Source organism: Macrobrachium nipponense, chromosome 27 (genome assembly GCF_015104395.2).
Source record: "Macrobrachium nipponense isolate FS-2020 chromosome 27, ASM1510439v2, whole genome shotgun sequence".
Taxonomy (NCBI): Eukaryota; Metazoa; Arthropoda; class Malacostraca; order Decapoda; family Palaemonidae; genus Macrobrachium; species Macrobrachium nipponense.
In genome coordinates, this window is record NC_087216.1 from 12,576,306 (window position 1) to 12,589,889 (window position 13,584).

Consider the following 13,584-nt stretch of genomic DNA (forward strand, 5'->3'; position numbering starts at 1 on the left):
AGCAAAAGATTTAGAAGACCTTCATACATATGGGAACCAGAGCTCCAACAAGAGATTTAATTATATCAGAGACCTGTGACAAGTATATGTGAGTAGTTTATTTTACCATATACTACGGTGTAATGGGTTTGTAAAAAATTGGGAGCTTCAACTTTGTAAGGCAATACCATACCAAGAATAATCAAGGTGTTGGTAGCTACAATATACAAAACCCTAAGGTTTTGACTGGAAACACCTATTTGTTTATATACGAAACAAACCTTCGATCTTAACATTAGGATAAATACTTAGCGCCAGCTTGAAACCGGTAAAGTTTAAAATAATTGTGTACGCAAGGGATTATTGGCATCTGTGCTTAGTCACGAGACATGTGGAGCCACCCACATACCCCTCTTTAACTCATGACCCCGTTAGTTATTTTCTTACCGCCTTTAAGAGAGGATGTGCTTTGCTTCCATCCTTTTAAAGCCGGTTTAGTTTGCCCCTGTTGTTTTGAATCTGTTGTTTGGAATTCCCGGGCATGTGAACATGAAGCCCTTCCTGGATATCACAAGAAGCAGACAAACGCCTGGATATTTTCTTCGACACTTATGACGTCTAGGTACTCATCGTGTAGTAAGTCTAGGTGCAGAAACTCTTAAGGTACAGTTAATTCGTAGCCTGTGCTTTGGATTTTCACATATTCAAATGGATTGCCTGTAAAGTCAAAGCTTGGATGTATCAGGATGTGCTTTGGGAAGTAATTATGACCTAATTGTGCTCCTTTCCCTGCAGGGAGAGGTGTGCATCGCCATCTTGTTTTCGTTCCAGATATGTGGGCAGAGATGATAGAGGTGTGCGGTCGGCGTTAGGCTTATCAGGAGTACCAACCCAAGAAGGACAGGCTTGAGTAGGTTACTGGGTGGAGGAAGGTGCTGGAGATACTGGGGCAGGTGGGTCTGGAGAGGCAGAACCTGCAGACATTGCTGGAGGTACTGGGGCAGGCGTGTCTAGTTCTACAGAGCCTGCAGAATTGGCTGGAGATATTGGGCAGGTGAGCCTAGTTCTGCAGACTGCTGGAGATATCACTGGGGCATGGGCATCTGAGTCTGGAGAGGCATGCGAGTTAAGAGGGTACAAGATCTCTTGGAGGCCTCTCTACCTTCTTAAAAAAAGTGTTTCAGGCTAAGCTGTCTCCTCCCAAATCTCCATGTAGCACTGCTGGGAATTAATGACCCCTCTGGCAACCTAGTGTACCTGGCAGTGTTGGGGTCCTGAGCCCCAAACTTTGCCACTCCCTCCTTTGTCAGGGAAAAACCATCTGCCAATACCTTGGTTGTAAGTCTCTTGGGCTCTGGGGTTGGTGTCCCTTCATATTCTTCAAGTTACTACTACTTAGTGCCAATAAACTATCTGGGGTTACTTCCAATCTTCATTTTTTACTGGCACTAGGACCAGCTTGAGAGTCACTGGACCCCTGTCACACAGCAGAACTGTCCCGAGATATTTGTTTCTGATGTCACTAAAATTTGCCCTTAGACGAAGCTTGAGCCACCGTCGTATTTGCAACCTTTGACCTTTTAATCAGCGCCTTATTGTCCTTACGCTGACGAACTGGTACAGGAAGAGATGAAGAGGGATCACCTTTGATATCCTCAGCCCGTACGTGCAAGAATGATTCACGTCCGTGTATGGAAGATGGAGAAACACATAAATGAGAGGGAGAGACATGGCTGTGAAGGGAAGTCGACAATGCATTACTTGCACGTACAGGAGATACATGGCCATGTATCGAAGATGAGAATGCCTTCCTTCCACTAGCTCCACTGCCAACCTCACGAACACAAACGTGAGGCAGAAACACTACCTTGTGGGGCAGATGGCAAAGCACTCTTCTCACTTGCATGAACACGCAGGTGACGTAACCACAAAGTCCTTGATCCTCCAACGTCTGACATGATGGCAAGGCAGTGATGGAGAAGAAACAGGAGTGAAACCCCTCTCTCTACGAGGTGTTACTAGCAGGAGGCGGGGAAGAGACCCTCCGTTTATGACACTTGAACTAGCCACAGGGAGAGGGAGAAGTCGAATCGTTCAGTTGAGGAGAAGAAAAACCCTCTCAAGAAGGAAAAGTCAAAAGTCTGCATGTTCCCTCCTTTTAAAACACTCTCCACTGCGACTTAGGCCAGGAACGACTTTCAGGGCAAAGATTAGTAATCGTGCAATAATTAGCTCGGCACCTACTGTATGTCGTATGAGGATCTGTGATAGCAGCAGCCAGAAACCTTAAGCACGGAAGTCCCCCCGAATGCCCAGGCACATGAGTTGATGAGGCCGTGAAGACTCAGAGGAATCCATGATAAACAATAACAATCACACACAAACACAGAAAGGAAAGAAACACGGGCACAAATCAACCGGCTTGGAAGGAGAGCAAAAGCAAGTGCCTACTCCCCAAGGCAGTTAAGGAGCGTGGTGCATGGTCTCTAACCAGCTATCACCTCGTACATTCAGGAGTTGCCAGATCTCACAGATTCCTAGCTTACAATCTTTGATTGTTTTTAACTGGTTACCAGCTAGCGCTTGGAAATTATCCTATTGTTCATACAGAAGGTTTGTTTCACGTATGAACAATTGAAACAAGACATTGTCATCAAACTTGTTGGAGACATGGATTCCAACATCTTTGTTGGGATGTTAAATCTCCAAAAATTTTTGTACATCACTCCATTTTGCAAACGTGTCCTTAATCACTCAAGTAAGCACATTATGTATGCCCATTTGTTTTTTTAATTTTTCAAACCAACCTCTGCAGGCCTTAAATTCACTAACAGCAGCCCTTACTGAGCTCGGCTTGCAACATCCTTGCCTTTTCACAAATTATTGCCTCCAACACTTTGCTATGAGTTCTTTCTCTATTTGAGATTGGTAAAAGCTTCAGTTGTTGTAGCAAGATAAAAACAAGAGAACCCTGAAATGAAATACCTTCCCCTTGGGCAAAACAATGGTATTTTCTTGAAGTCAAATAATGTGAGTAGTTTGAGTAATCAACTTGCTGTTTCTGTATCATGACTAATAATCATTTCTTCTGTCAAGCAAGAATGACTGGTGTTCCTACCTTACACCCTATCATCATCCTCCCTCAGGAAGGTTTGGAAAACCTGCATTATTGCTTTTGACATTTCTAGTGTGATTGATGGGGGTGGGATATAAGACCATGTGTAACTAAATTTCTGGTAGGCCATGTTAACCAAATCCCTAAGAACAATAATTAACGATAAATCTGCGATGGTAGATCCAGATACAAGGGACAAGAGTGGTTTATGAGAAAGGAGGGTCCTCTATTTTCCCATAGTTTATAAACCATGGCATGATACCAGCACCCAGTAAGGGAAACCAATAGATTTCCTTATATCTTTGGTTCAAGGGTTTATAGTCCATTCTCTTAGAATACTCCTAATATTCGGAAATGGATATAGGTGGCAAACTCCCAGTCAGTTAAAGACTTGCCTCCCTCCAATAAGTTAAGACCGAAGGTTTGTTTCGTATATGAACAAATGACAAATTTGTAACTAATTTGTATTTTTCATAACTAACAAACCTGAGGTCTTAACAGTTAAAGGCCCACCTCAAACCACCCCTCTAGCAGTCTAAACTGGGTTAGAAGTATAATTGGTGGGTCACATGACGCCGAGGGCATTCTGGGTATACATGCCCCGTGACCTGGTATAGATGCCAATAGTCCCTGGATCGCACAAGTTTAATTTTAATTCTACCGGTTTCCAGTTTGGCGCTAGTAAATCCTAATGTTAAGACCGAAGGTTTGTTAGTTATGAAAACTACAAATTAGTTACAAATTTGTCATTTTTTGTTGTTGATGGTGCTAACCTACCAAAGGGTAAATGGGGAAAAGTATTTGCTACTTGTTTAAGCTACAGTAAAATGAAACATAACACAAGACTTTTTATTTTTGTAAAAACAGATTTGAGAATCAATACATTTTTAATCTTTTTGCTACAATTTGATTTAAACTTTTATTTGAATGAACTTAGTAATTCCCTACACATAAAAATGGATTTGTATCAATTTACCAGAGTTTTATAAACTACTTTAGAAGTCACTGTAAACTAAAGCTAACATTTTGTAAATTTTACTTTTTTCTCGAAGGTTCATCAATTACGTACGAAGTGCCCTGTATGTCGTAAAGTGCTCTCCCGACATTACCACATGAAGGTTCATCTTCTGACTGTACATAAAGTTCCGGATGCTGAGATAGAAGGTCTTCTACGAAGTCAAAATATTGTCTAGTAGTTTAAGAAGCGTGCTTTCTTCGGCTTATATAACTGTACATTTTTAATGTAAAATATATGAAATAATACGTATGTACACAAAGCAATATAACGGCTGTATATAGAATCTGTAATCACCCTCTTTTGGACTAGATTCTACTGAAGCAAGATTGCAAAGGCACCAGTCGGAGGCAGTATGGCAAAGACTTGAAAAAGAGTTTGTCTTATTGCTTATGGAAAGGACTGTTACTAGAAGTTACCAATGTAAAGAAAAATATTTTTTATATTTTCATATATGTAAAAAACCTAGATTTTTAAACTTGAACTTGAACTGATTTTGATGGCAAAATCCACGAGTTCAGTGTACTGGAATACTTATAAGTCTAAATAAGATGAAATTACTCGGTATAAAATGTCTAAAGTGGCATTTATAATCATGTACAGAGTATATCACACTTTTCTGAGTGACTTTACATTTATGCACTTCTTTAGAAACTCCATATTTCTTATTTGCTGATATCAAGAGATTACAGTTTTATCTGACCTGTCTATGTACAGTGTTACATTTCTAAATGCTTTAAAAGTAAGTTAGTTTTGGAACTTGCAAAGTCATTATATTAATTTCTCACTTTGGATAACTTAAAATAATTTTAAAATAAAATAAATATGCACTAGTTCATGTGTAATATAGGAAGTTAAATATTGCATTTTAAAATTTTGGTGAAGCCTTCATATTTTAATTTTCCAAATTTTGTGCTTTCATAGCATAAACTCATCTAGCAAAATTGACAGTGTATATCAAATTTTCAAAACTATACTGTAGGTATAATTCCTTTGACTTCTTGCTTCTCAATTTTTTCCAACTGTAAGGTGCAATCGTGTAAATTTCAGGTGCTTCTAGCTACATTCGATCTCATACATGTTGATGTATTTTTATTACTATTTATAATAAATTTTTAAAAAATATGTTGACCGGTGTATAAGGTATTTTTTATTAAGTCCACGCATGATGGTACTAAGTGACAATGTGCAATTGGTAGGTAATGGTGACAGAATCAGGGTACCGTATTTATTGTTCCACTGTGTGCATTTCAACTGCAAATATCCTTACAAGCTTAAAACTAAAGTCAATGCAATTATACTTGGTAAATAAACACACTACATACTGTACCATGAGGACTAACTATGAAGGCTATAGGTATTTGGAATTCAATTTTTGTCATCCTGTAATTTAAAAAACAGCTACTGAATATACTAAAAGCTATAATGCTCAAGGAATAAGATACTGATGTTTTCTAGCAAACACTAAAGTTATGTTGTACTATGAAAGAATGTTGTACTACTAAAGAATGATTTATATAATGGTTGGAGCCATTCTGTGGGTTGCCAAGTTGTGGATGGAGCTTTGACAGCATGCTTGCCTTGATGGTTGTTAGCACAGCAGTGGGAAATCCTTGATAAGTGGGGACTTTGCGTGGCTACTTTTTATACTGACAGCTTAGTGGGGTTCATTGTAGAGGGTGACCACACTTACAGCTCGTCAAGGACTACCCGCTACTATGCTCACAACTAACAAAGCAAATAATTTGTACTACAAACTTTACTAACAACTTGCCAATGTACAGAATGATTCTTCAACACATCCACCCCCTCAAATTACCACATCTTTTCAACAGAAAAATATATTTAGATTATAAATTTAGCTTGGAAAAATAATAAAATTTAGATTACTGGAAAACAAAATCTTATTTATGTTGATGTAACAACAATTCTACAAAAACAAATGTCTATAATCTGCAATAAGGATTACTGTGATTTAGTAAAGGCCATAGTTTGTAATGAAACTGGTAATTTTGAAGAAATCAAAGTCTGAGCAATTGGATACAACTTCCTTATTACATCTGAATGCTTGGTCTTAGTGTGTTAATTGCTTTCTTGTACCATATATTCAGTTCGAACAAACAAATCTAGCATCATTGAAAAACAACCTGGTGAAGATTTAAATTGTTGAAATACATTTTTTTAAACCCCAAGATGCTTGTAAGAATTGGCCTAACTTGCAGTTAATGCCCGTGGAAACTGTATGTAATTCTTTGTGATATGTCCAATATGCTAATTTTATTCTGGTACAAATTGCTATAAAATTTTAAAATTCCAACCATGAAGTGTTAAATAATTTTTTAAGTTTATATCCAATTCATGAAATTTGTTCATTTTTCTCAAATATAATATTGAGCATTGTAACGTGTAGTTTAAAATCAAGCACAGAAAAGTGTAGAGTATTAGCATTTTGGCAATATTGGTGATGGGACACAATTTTAAGGTTTATGTATAGAATATTACACAATGTAGCCAGTTACACAAAACAATGTCTTTCTTCAGTACAAATTAAATGTCCAGAATCTGTACATCCACTGTAAAAAGGTTAGTGTAAAAAATTGAACATACTGTATTTTATGTTGCACAAAATAAATCATAGTTTGGCATGTCTGGTTTTCTTTAGATAACTGACTTCAGATGTGAATTTTGTATTCTAAAGTGTCAACTCAACGCCTATCTCTTCTAGTCAGTAATGAAATCTGTTATATAACAAAGACAATAAAGTGCACTGGAGCCCACTCACACAGCTTATTCCATATAAAGTATTTAATAGGCTAGCCTAACCAATGTTTTGTAGCATTCAATTTAAAATATTGATTTACATATTAAATTCTGAGATGTAGCTGCAAAATGAAATTCTAAAAATGTGTATATAGTACCTGTCCCTTATTGCAAGATATGTGCACATTCATGTGTACATCATCCTCCCTCAAGCACAAACAAGAATCCTCATGCGCGAGTTAATTCACCATCTTATACCGCTACCCATACTTAAAGAGTAATCGCACGATGATCTGCATACGCACTGTCTGATAACATGCAGCCCCCAAAAATTGACATGGATATATATGTATATAAAATAAATAAAAATGAATGAAAAGTCCTCCATATTTTTGGCAATGTTGCATGGGCAGAAAATGTAATAACACTAGTACGGTTATATAATACACAGAAAGGTGTACAGTATTATAGAGAGGTAGGCTGGGTAAGTGCATTTTGGTAATGAGGGGAGGGGAGCTAGAAAAGCCCTCATCTGTTTGAAAACTTGGGAACTTTCAGAACTGGCTAAAATGCAACGTCATATAAAACATTATGATATATTGTTTCCAGCTTTTAAGTGGCTGGACATTCTGTGTTTGGGGGAGGCGGCAAACATGTGGGGTAGGAAGAGTGGGAAAGCCAAGTGATGAGGCTGGGCATCCCCTTATCTGCTTTGTAGCTTTTGTGACTGTTATTAGCTTAAAAGCAACATCAAAAAAGATATCATTACATATCTTCTTGTGCATTGCCTTCGAAAAGTTAATAGAGACGTCCTGACTGTCATAGAAGTTTTGTTCTCTCATTGGCTGCTTGTGAGTGTGTGTAAAGATTAAGCTTCTCTGCTCAAGAGTCCTTCCTTCCACCTTTCATCTGCCCTGCCTCCACTGTATAACTCAAGATGGTGAAAATAAATTAAGGAGTTTAAATTTGAAAAACAAAATGAAAACAAAATTGAGAGTTACATGTGAGATATTGGCATACTTCCTTCTGAAGTAGGATTGGAGGCATAGGAGCAATGATGATTGTCTGAAGGAGTCAACAATACGTAGTGACCAGAGATAAAGGTGCAGATAGTGATGGAAGCAAAATAATTTATTGAAGCAAAGGAACTAGCAGGAAAAACGCAGATGGCAAGTACACACATTGCCAGAAGCAGTTCAACTTATAAGGAGAAACAGCATATGAAAGTGCCATGTGAGAGGGTATGGGTGTGAAAACCACATCAGAAGCAGGGGTACTAGTGACAGAAGAAGAGCTGTCATCAGTTAACAAAATAAGCTGAAACATGAAGTTAATGGATGCCCATGTCAACAACAACAACTCATGCCACTTTTTACTCAGGTTATAATTCAATATATACAGTAATAGTTAATATGATCTACAGATACACATCCTGATAACAAGTACACAATATCTATACCAACTTTACCCAGAAAGCTTCATAATTAATACTCGATGAATATACTAATGGATACTGAAATAACACTTGCATATGCTCCATCATCAAAGGAGTAATGAGGTATCAATGTCATTCTTGAATACAGAAGCTCACTATGGTGGTTGAAAATCACCCAGGAAGAAAACAAGTGTTTTCATCTAATGACACAATTGTTGGCTACTACTGCAACATTTTGGGTGGGACAAAGTACAATAAAGGTTTGTATACTGAATGAACAATTTTATCTTTTAAATGTTATGTAAGCAAGTATTTTGGTTTAGCTAATTATAATGTTAAGTATCCAAATGTTTACAACTACTTTGTTTGCCTATTCCATTAATTCAAGAAATATCAAACTTACTGCATGGTAATTGTTTTAAGCGGTTTCTGAGGTAACTTCCATACGCGATGCATCACTTAACACTGCAGATTCAGGGGCCGGTGTGGTCTCTTTGCTGGGGACTGCAGACCCAGGAGCAGATTCTGGAGCTACTGGTGTTAAAGGAGCCCAGTATTTGTTGCCTTTAAAAGACCATGATTACTATTAGTTTAAAGAGAATTTTTGGAAAGGTTATCTCATGCAGTGCCAGAAATACTAGTTTATGGGGTAGCAAAAAACCAGCTTGGACAAAGTAAATTTTGAAAAATTCATGGGAGCATACTAATTTTGAGGCAGAAATATATAAGGAAACACATACAGTACTATATAAGAGTGGAAGAGTTGAGTGCCTATGACATAAAAAAAAAAGGACTGGACTGTTACACTAGGCCAAGAATGCTTAACAGTGAAGATTTCTGTGAGTTCATTCGACGTATGCCTGCACACAATCTTCTCTTTGATTTTGATACCTTGTATAGTAAATTACCACAATAATATTCGATACAATTTCTACATCAAAGTGCCCTTATTTATTACATGAGGCAACAATGCATCAAATATTATTATGAGGTAATTTAGTATAAAGGGTACTAAAATCAAAGGAGGATAGCTTAAAATTACTTAGACCTTCGGGATTTTTGTTACATGACTGAATCAATTTTAGTGTTTTTGCTATAACTCTTTTACTGATCTTGTTATTATTTGTACAATATTATTAGTTATATTATAAATTTTAACTAAAATTAAATTAAAGCATAATACAATATCATTATCAATGCACTTAACACAAATACTTTTGTTAATAACTCTCAGTTCTACATAAAGTATTTTCATTTAACCAGCAACTCCATCACGGCTACCAATTATGAACCCCAATCCTAGCTATGGTACATTTTTCTACATACAAGAATGCTTTTCTTGAGAGTGGAAAGTTCCAAGCTTGTTAAACCCTACATTTCCATCTGACATTGGTCTCGCTCAAACAAATTCTAGGGGTTCAAAAGGTTCTCATGAAATCTCTCAATAAATAGTGCCCAGATGGTCATTTAAACACTCGATAAAATTTGAACTTCCATAAATATTGCTTCAACAGAGCCTAGTATGGGTGCCTTCTTTGGGAGTGGAGATTAAGGTGCAAGATATATAACTAAGTTGAAGAAAGAAAACTAAAATGGTTGAAAACTAAGAGAAAAACCCAAGGACACTGCGAAATGCCTTTAGTAATGCCTGCAGTGTCCCATGAAGCACACTGCTGGCATGAAAACCTAGGGTCTCACCTAATTTATAATGTTTAATTCTGTCTCCTCCATGTTCTTGATAATCCTCCTTTGTAATTCCAATTTTCACTAAATCAGCAGCTGAATCACGAGCACCAAACCAAGGATCTAAAACAGGGTTCTGGAAATAAAATTTTCTTTCACCAGCTGAATGAAATAATATTTAATTACATTGTAATTCTACGTGTAATAAACAACGTGAAAGAGACCAAAATTCAATAGTGACTACTATCATGATATAAGTAATTTCAATGACCAAATCAAGGAAACAATAAAATTCAGTTTCTTGGTATTGCAGTAAATTTGAATTGAAAATTATTTTATGCTAATTCATTACATATGCTTTTCCCATTTCATTTGACTTCTTTTAATAATTTCATTATATAATGAGTGAAATTTCATACAAAACAAAAAATCAATTCAATATATACAAAAATAACTTCTGTTTTTTTATAACAATGCATTTTCCTCACTTGAAACATCGCACCCTTGCACTGAATTGCTTAAAGGTATAAGAAAATAAGTAGCAAACATAAAGGGCTGAGAGAAAATTACTAGCAAAGAAATCCCTTTCATAAAACAAAGATTGGGTACTTTCGAATATGCTGGGTAGGGAGATGGAAACTAGTTCCCATTGATGTTTACACACTAGAAGAAAGCACAGCAAAACCAGGATGAAAATAAAAAATAAAGCTAAAAGCAAGAAAAACCTAGCATGACAGAAAGGTGGAATAAAGACAAGAGCTGCTGAGACTGATGATACGGAGTTACTCAACTGATTAAGTGCAGATATGAAGTGGCGGTAGGAGCCTAGCTAGCAGAAGTGGAAGTGTTCTTTTGAGAATACAGGTGCAAATGTAACAAGTTCTACATGAAATAGGCATTTTATGATTAATTGATCTGTATGAAAAATATGTTTTGTGCCATCAAAACACTGCATTAATTCAACAAGAATAATGAACTTCAAATCAAGTCTCTCTAATCCACTGGGTCATAAAACAGTATAATAATGAAGATATTACCTGTGCTAAACCAACATTGAAGTGTGACTGGAATGGCCTCATTGCTAACAGTTCTCTTTCTATCCTAGACTTGAGACCGGGAAGAAAGGCTGGTCCACCTGTTAAGAAGACATTGCTAACCAACTTACTCTGTGTTTCAGCATCAAAGAGACCTAATACATACTGAATTGTGGCTGTAATCCCACCTTGCTCAAGTCCATACATGTAGGGCTGAAACAACAGCTCCCCAATTCTGATCTGTGGGGAAAATTTCAATCTTGTAAATACTGCACCAGAATATGTAATCTTTTAAAAATCAACTATTTTTCGCAAAAACCTATTACTTATAATTTACCCTTTTGCTCACACATCATAATCACACACACCCAACCCAAAACTGCTATACGCATACCATATTATTCATGTTGTCTGACCAAGAAACTAAGAGAAATAGTGAGTTTGGTATTTTGGAATAGGCATTTTGAGTAAAGTTAGATGGGAGAGACTTAGGTCCTTAAAACCAGCATTAGAACTCCTATTTCTCATAAGAAACCAATAAATGTAAAAGTAGTTATGGGGTACTTGTATTTCAATAATGTGTTACTATGAAAACCTATTTCATGCATGGGATACCATGGGTTGTCAGACGTGTATTGCCATAAATTACTCTGAGAAGCAACTGATGTAGCAGGGGACAGCACTCATCCATTAAGTGTGACATACCAGCAATCACTACCAGTCTACATTGTAAAGAATGACAAAATGGATAAAGAAGGGGAAGTTACAGTACAGAAAGAAAAGTTATGGTGATAAAGGGGATAAATATAGAGCAAGGAACCTCTCAGTAAACAGGGAGTACAAGTCCCACAGCTACCATGTATACCAACCAACAGTCATGAGCTCAGTTACCTCTGGGTTGCATTTCTGAGGTGAAGAAACTTTGAATGTTGTTTGGTAACACCAAGCATGTGTAAAAAAAAAGAAAAAAACCCCAAAGTTTAATATTTTTGCTGCAGGGGACAGATCTCCTCATACATTAAAAGGTCTCATCCATGTAGTGGGACTAATCTCCTCAATCATCATTCTTTTTGTTCTAGTTAGGCAGTTCATTATAGATAACGCATTTCCCTTGCCATTGTAAGGAACTTTTGTCTATATTCTAGTGACAAATGGTAACATTTGATTTCCTACTTACAGGATAATCTCTGGACAAAGGCTAGACCTTCAGTAACAATAAATATTCCATGAAGGTTGAGAAGTTTTCTGGATGATGTAGTAGTACAGACTTTTATTTGGAAATTACAATGATAGTAGTAGACCTGAACTATCAAATAGTTCTGACAGTGACAGTAGTGAATACAGTGAATTTTATTATAACGCTGTTGTAGAAACCTAACTTTGATTTTTTCATTTCAGCTTTCATCAGAGATGACCATGAATCAGAGGAAATGGCAGAAGAGGAAGCAGATGTCAAGAAAATTTAATAAAATATGTGAATGGAAGACTACTGAAGATTCAGTTCCTATCTAGTTCATCTTAGAGTCAGTGTTTTTATTCTCAATAAAACTATACTATATTTCAGACTCTCTTAAAATATCCGTCTCAAGCAGCTATCCAGTTAATTACTCACGTTTCTACAATATTGTTCGTTATTATCATGAAGTCTCAGACATTTTAACTACAAAGTGAGTACAGTAATGATTCTTTGTTTATTGAAGACAGGTGTTAACAACCATACTGCATGGTTTTTACCATGTTTTGGAAGGTATTTTGCCAAGTAATTCATGTTTCCCACTTTTGGTCAAAGCAAATAGCAATATGATAATATTCTACTTCATGTCTAGTGTTTGTTTTCAATTTATTTTTTCCTTACATTAAGTTAATAAAATGGTTTTCATATTTTACACTGACAAAAGTAACATGATCTCATACTGGTAATTTCACAATTTTAAGATTATAGATGAGGCAATTGTTATAGTATCATATTACTTAAAAATTCAAGACAATAAAAACATCTTCACCTGTTCAGTTGATAGGTGAATTTGATAATTTTCAGCAATTGAAGTTGGCTTACTGGTTGTAGCATCACCAAGGAACTCTGGGCTATGCTGGCGTAAAGCTGATTCCAACTCCTGTAGCTTTTCATTTTCTTCTTCACTGTCAGAACCACCACCCTCCTTTAATGGGAAGTATTAATTAACAAGCAATCATTTGAAACTATAAAATGAACCTTAAGATACAACAATTAAAAAACAATTTTTCCTATTTACTTTCAGAGCTTTGTTGAATTTGAAAAATGAAACAATAATTCTATCTTGCAAAGGAAATCATTCATATCTTTACTATGAAAGTGAAATTTTTTAGATGAATTCTTTAATAAAGTGTATATCTTAACTACCATCTGTTTTTCTGCAAAATGTCTTTAGATAAGAAAACCTCTCTGAAAGAAGAATGTTAGCAGTATCATGTCCGATGAGTTGTGAATCTTTACAGTGAGTTCTGCTGGGTCCTACCTGTTACCCGATCTCATTCTTGTAGAGTTATCATTTGACAACTGGAATGTAGAGCATAAAGGAGGGAA

The 13,584-nt window shown here is 36.3% G+C and overlaps 2 protein-coding genes across 7 annotated transcripts in view; one reads left to right on the forward strand and one right to left on the reverse strand.

Moving 5' to 3' along the window:
* LOC135200828 (broad-complex core protein isoforms 1/2/3/4/5-like) overlaps window positions 1–6,754 on the forward strand; it is an 82,275-nt gene extending 75,521 nt beyond the window's left edge. For all 5 annotated transcript variants that reach the window (XM_064229512.1, XM_064229513.1, XM_064229510.1 and 2 more), the window contains exon 9: window positions 4,147–6,754. In XM_064229512.1, coding sequence (XP_064085582.1) covers window positions 4,147–4,287 — 141 coding nt within the window. In that variant the 3' untranslated portion in view covers window positions 4,288–6,754. The remainder of the gene's footprint in view (window positions 1–4,146) is intronic.
* The window catches only part of LOC135200826 (actin-related protein 5-like), a 77,240-nt gene that overhangs the window by 1,619 nt on the left and 62,037 nt on the right, over window positions 1–13,584 (reverse strand). Inside the window, exons 10-14 of one of the 2 annotated variants that reach the window (XM_064229500.1) lie at window positions 13,025–13,180; window positions 11,025–11,261; window positions 10,003–10,123; window positions 8,708–8,868; window positions 4,184–4,322 (exon numbers count right to left, since the gene is read on the reverse strand). In XM_064229500.1, coding sequence (XP_064085570.1) covers window positions 8,723–8,868; window positions 10,003–10,123; window positions 11,025–11,261; window positions 13,025–13,180 — 660 coding nt within the window. In that variant the 3' untranslated portion in view covers window positions 4,184–4,322; window positions 8,708–8,722. Of the gene's footprint in view, window positions 1–4,183; window positions 4,323–8,707; window positions 8,869–10,002; window positions 10,124–11,024; window positions 11,262–13,024; window positions 13,181–13,584 lie in introns of those variants that run through there. The other variant, XM_064229499.1, reaches the window with a different exon arrangement.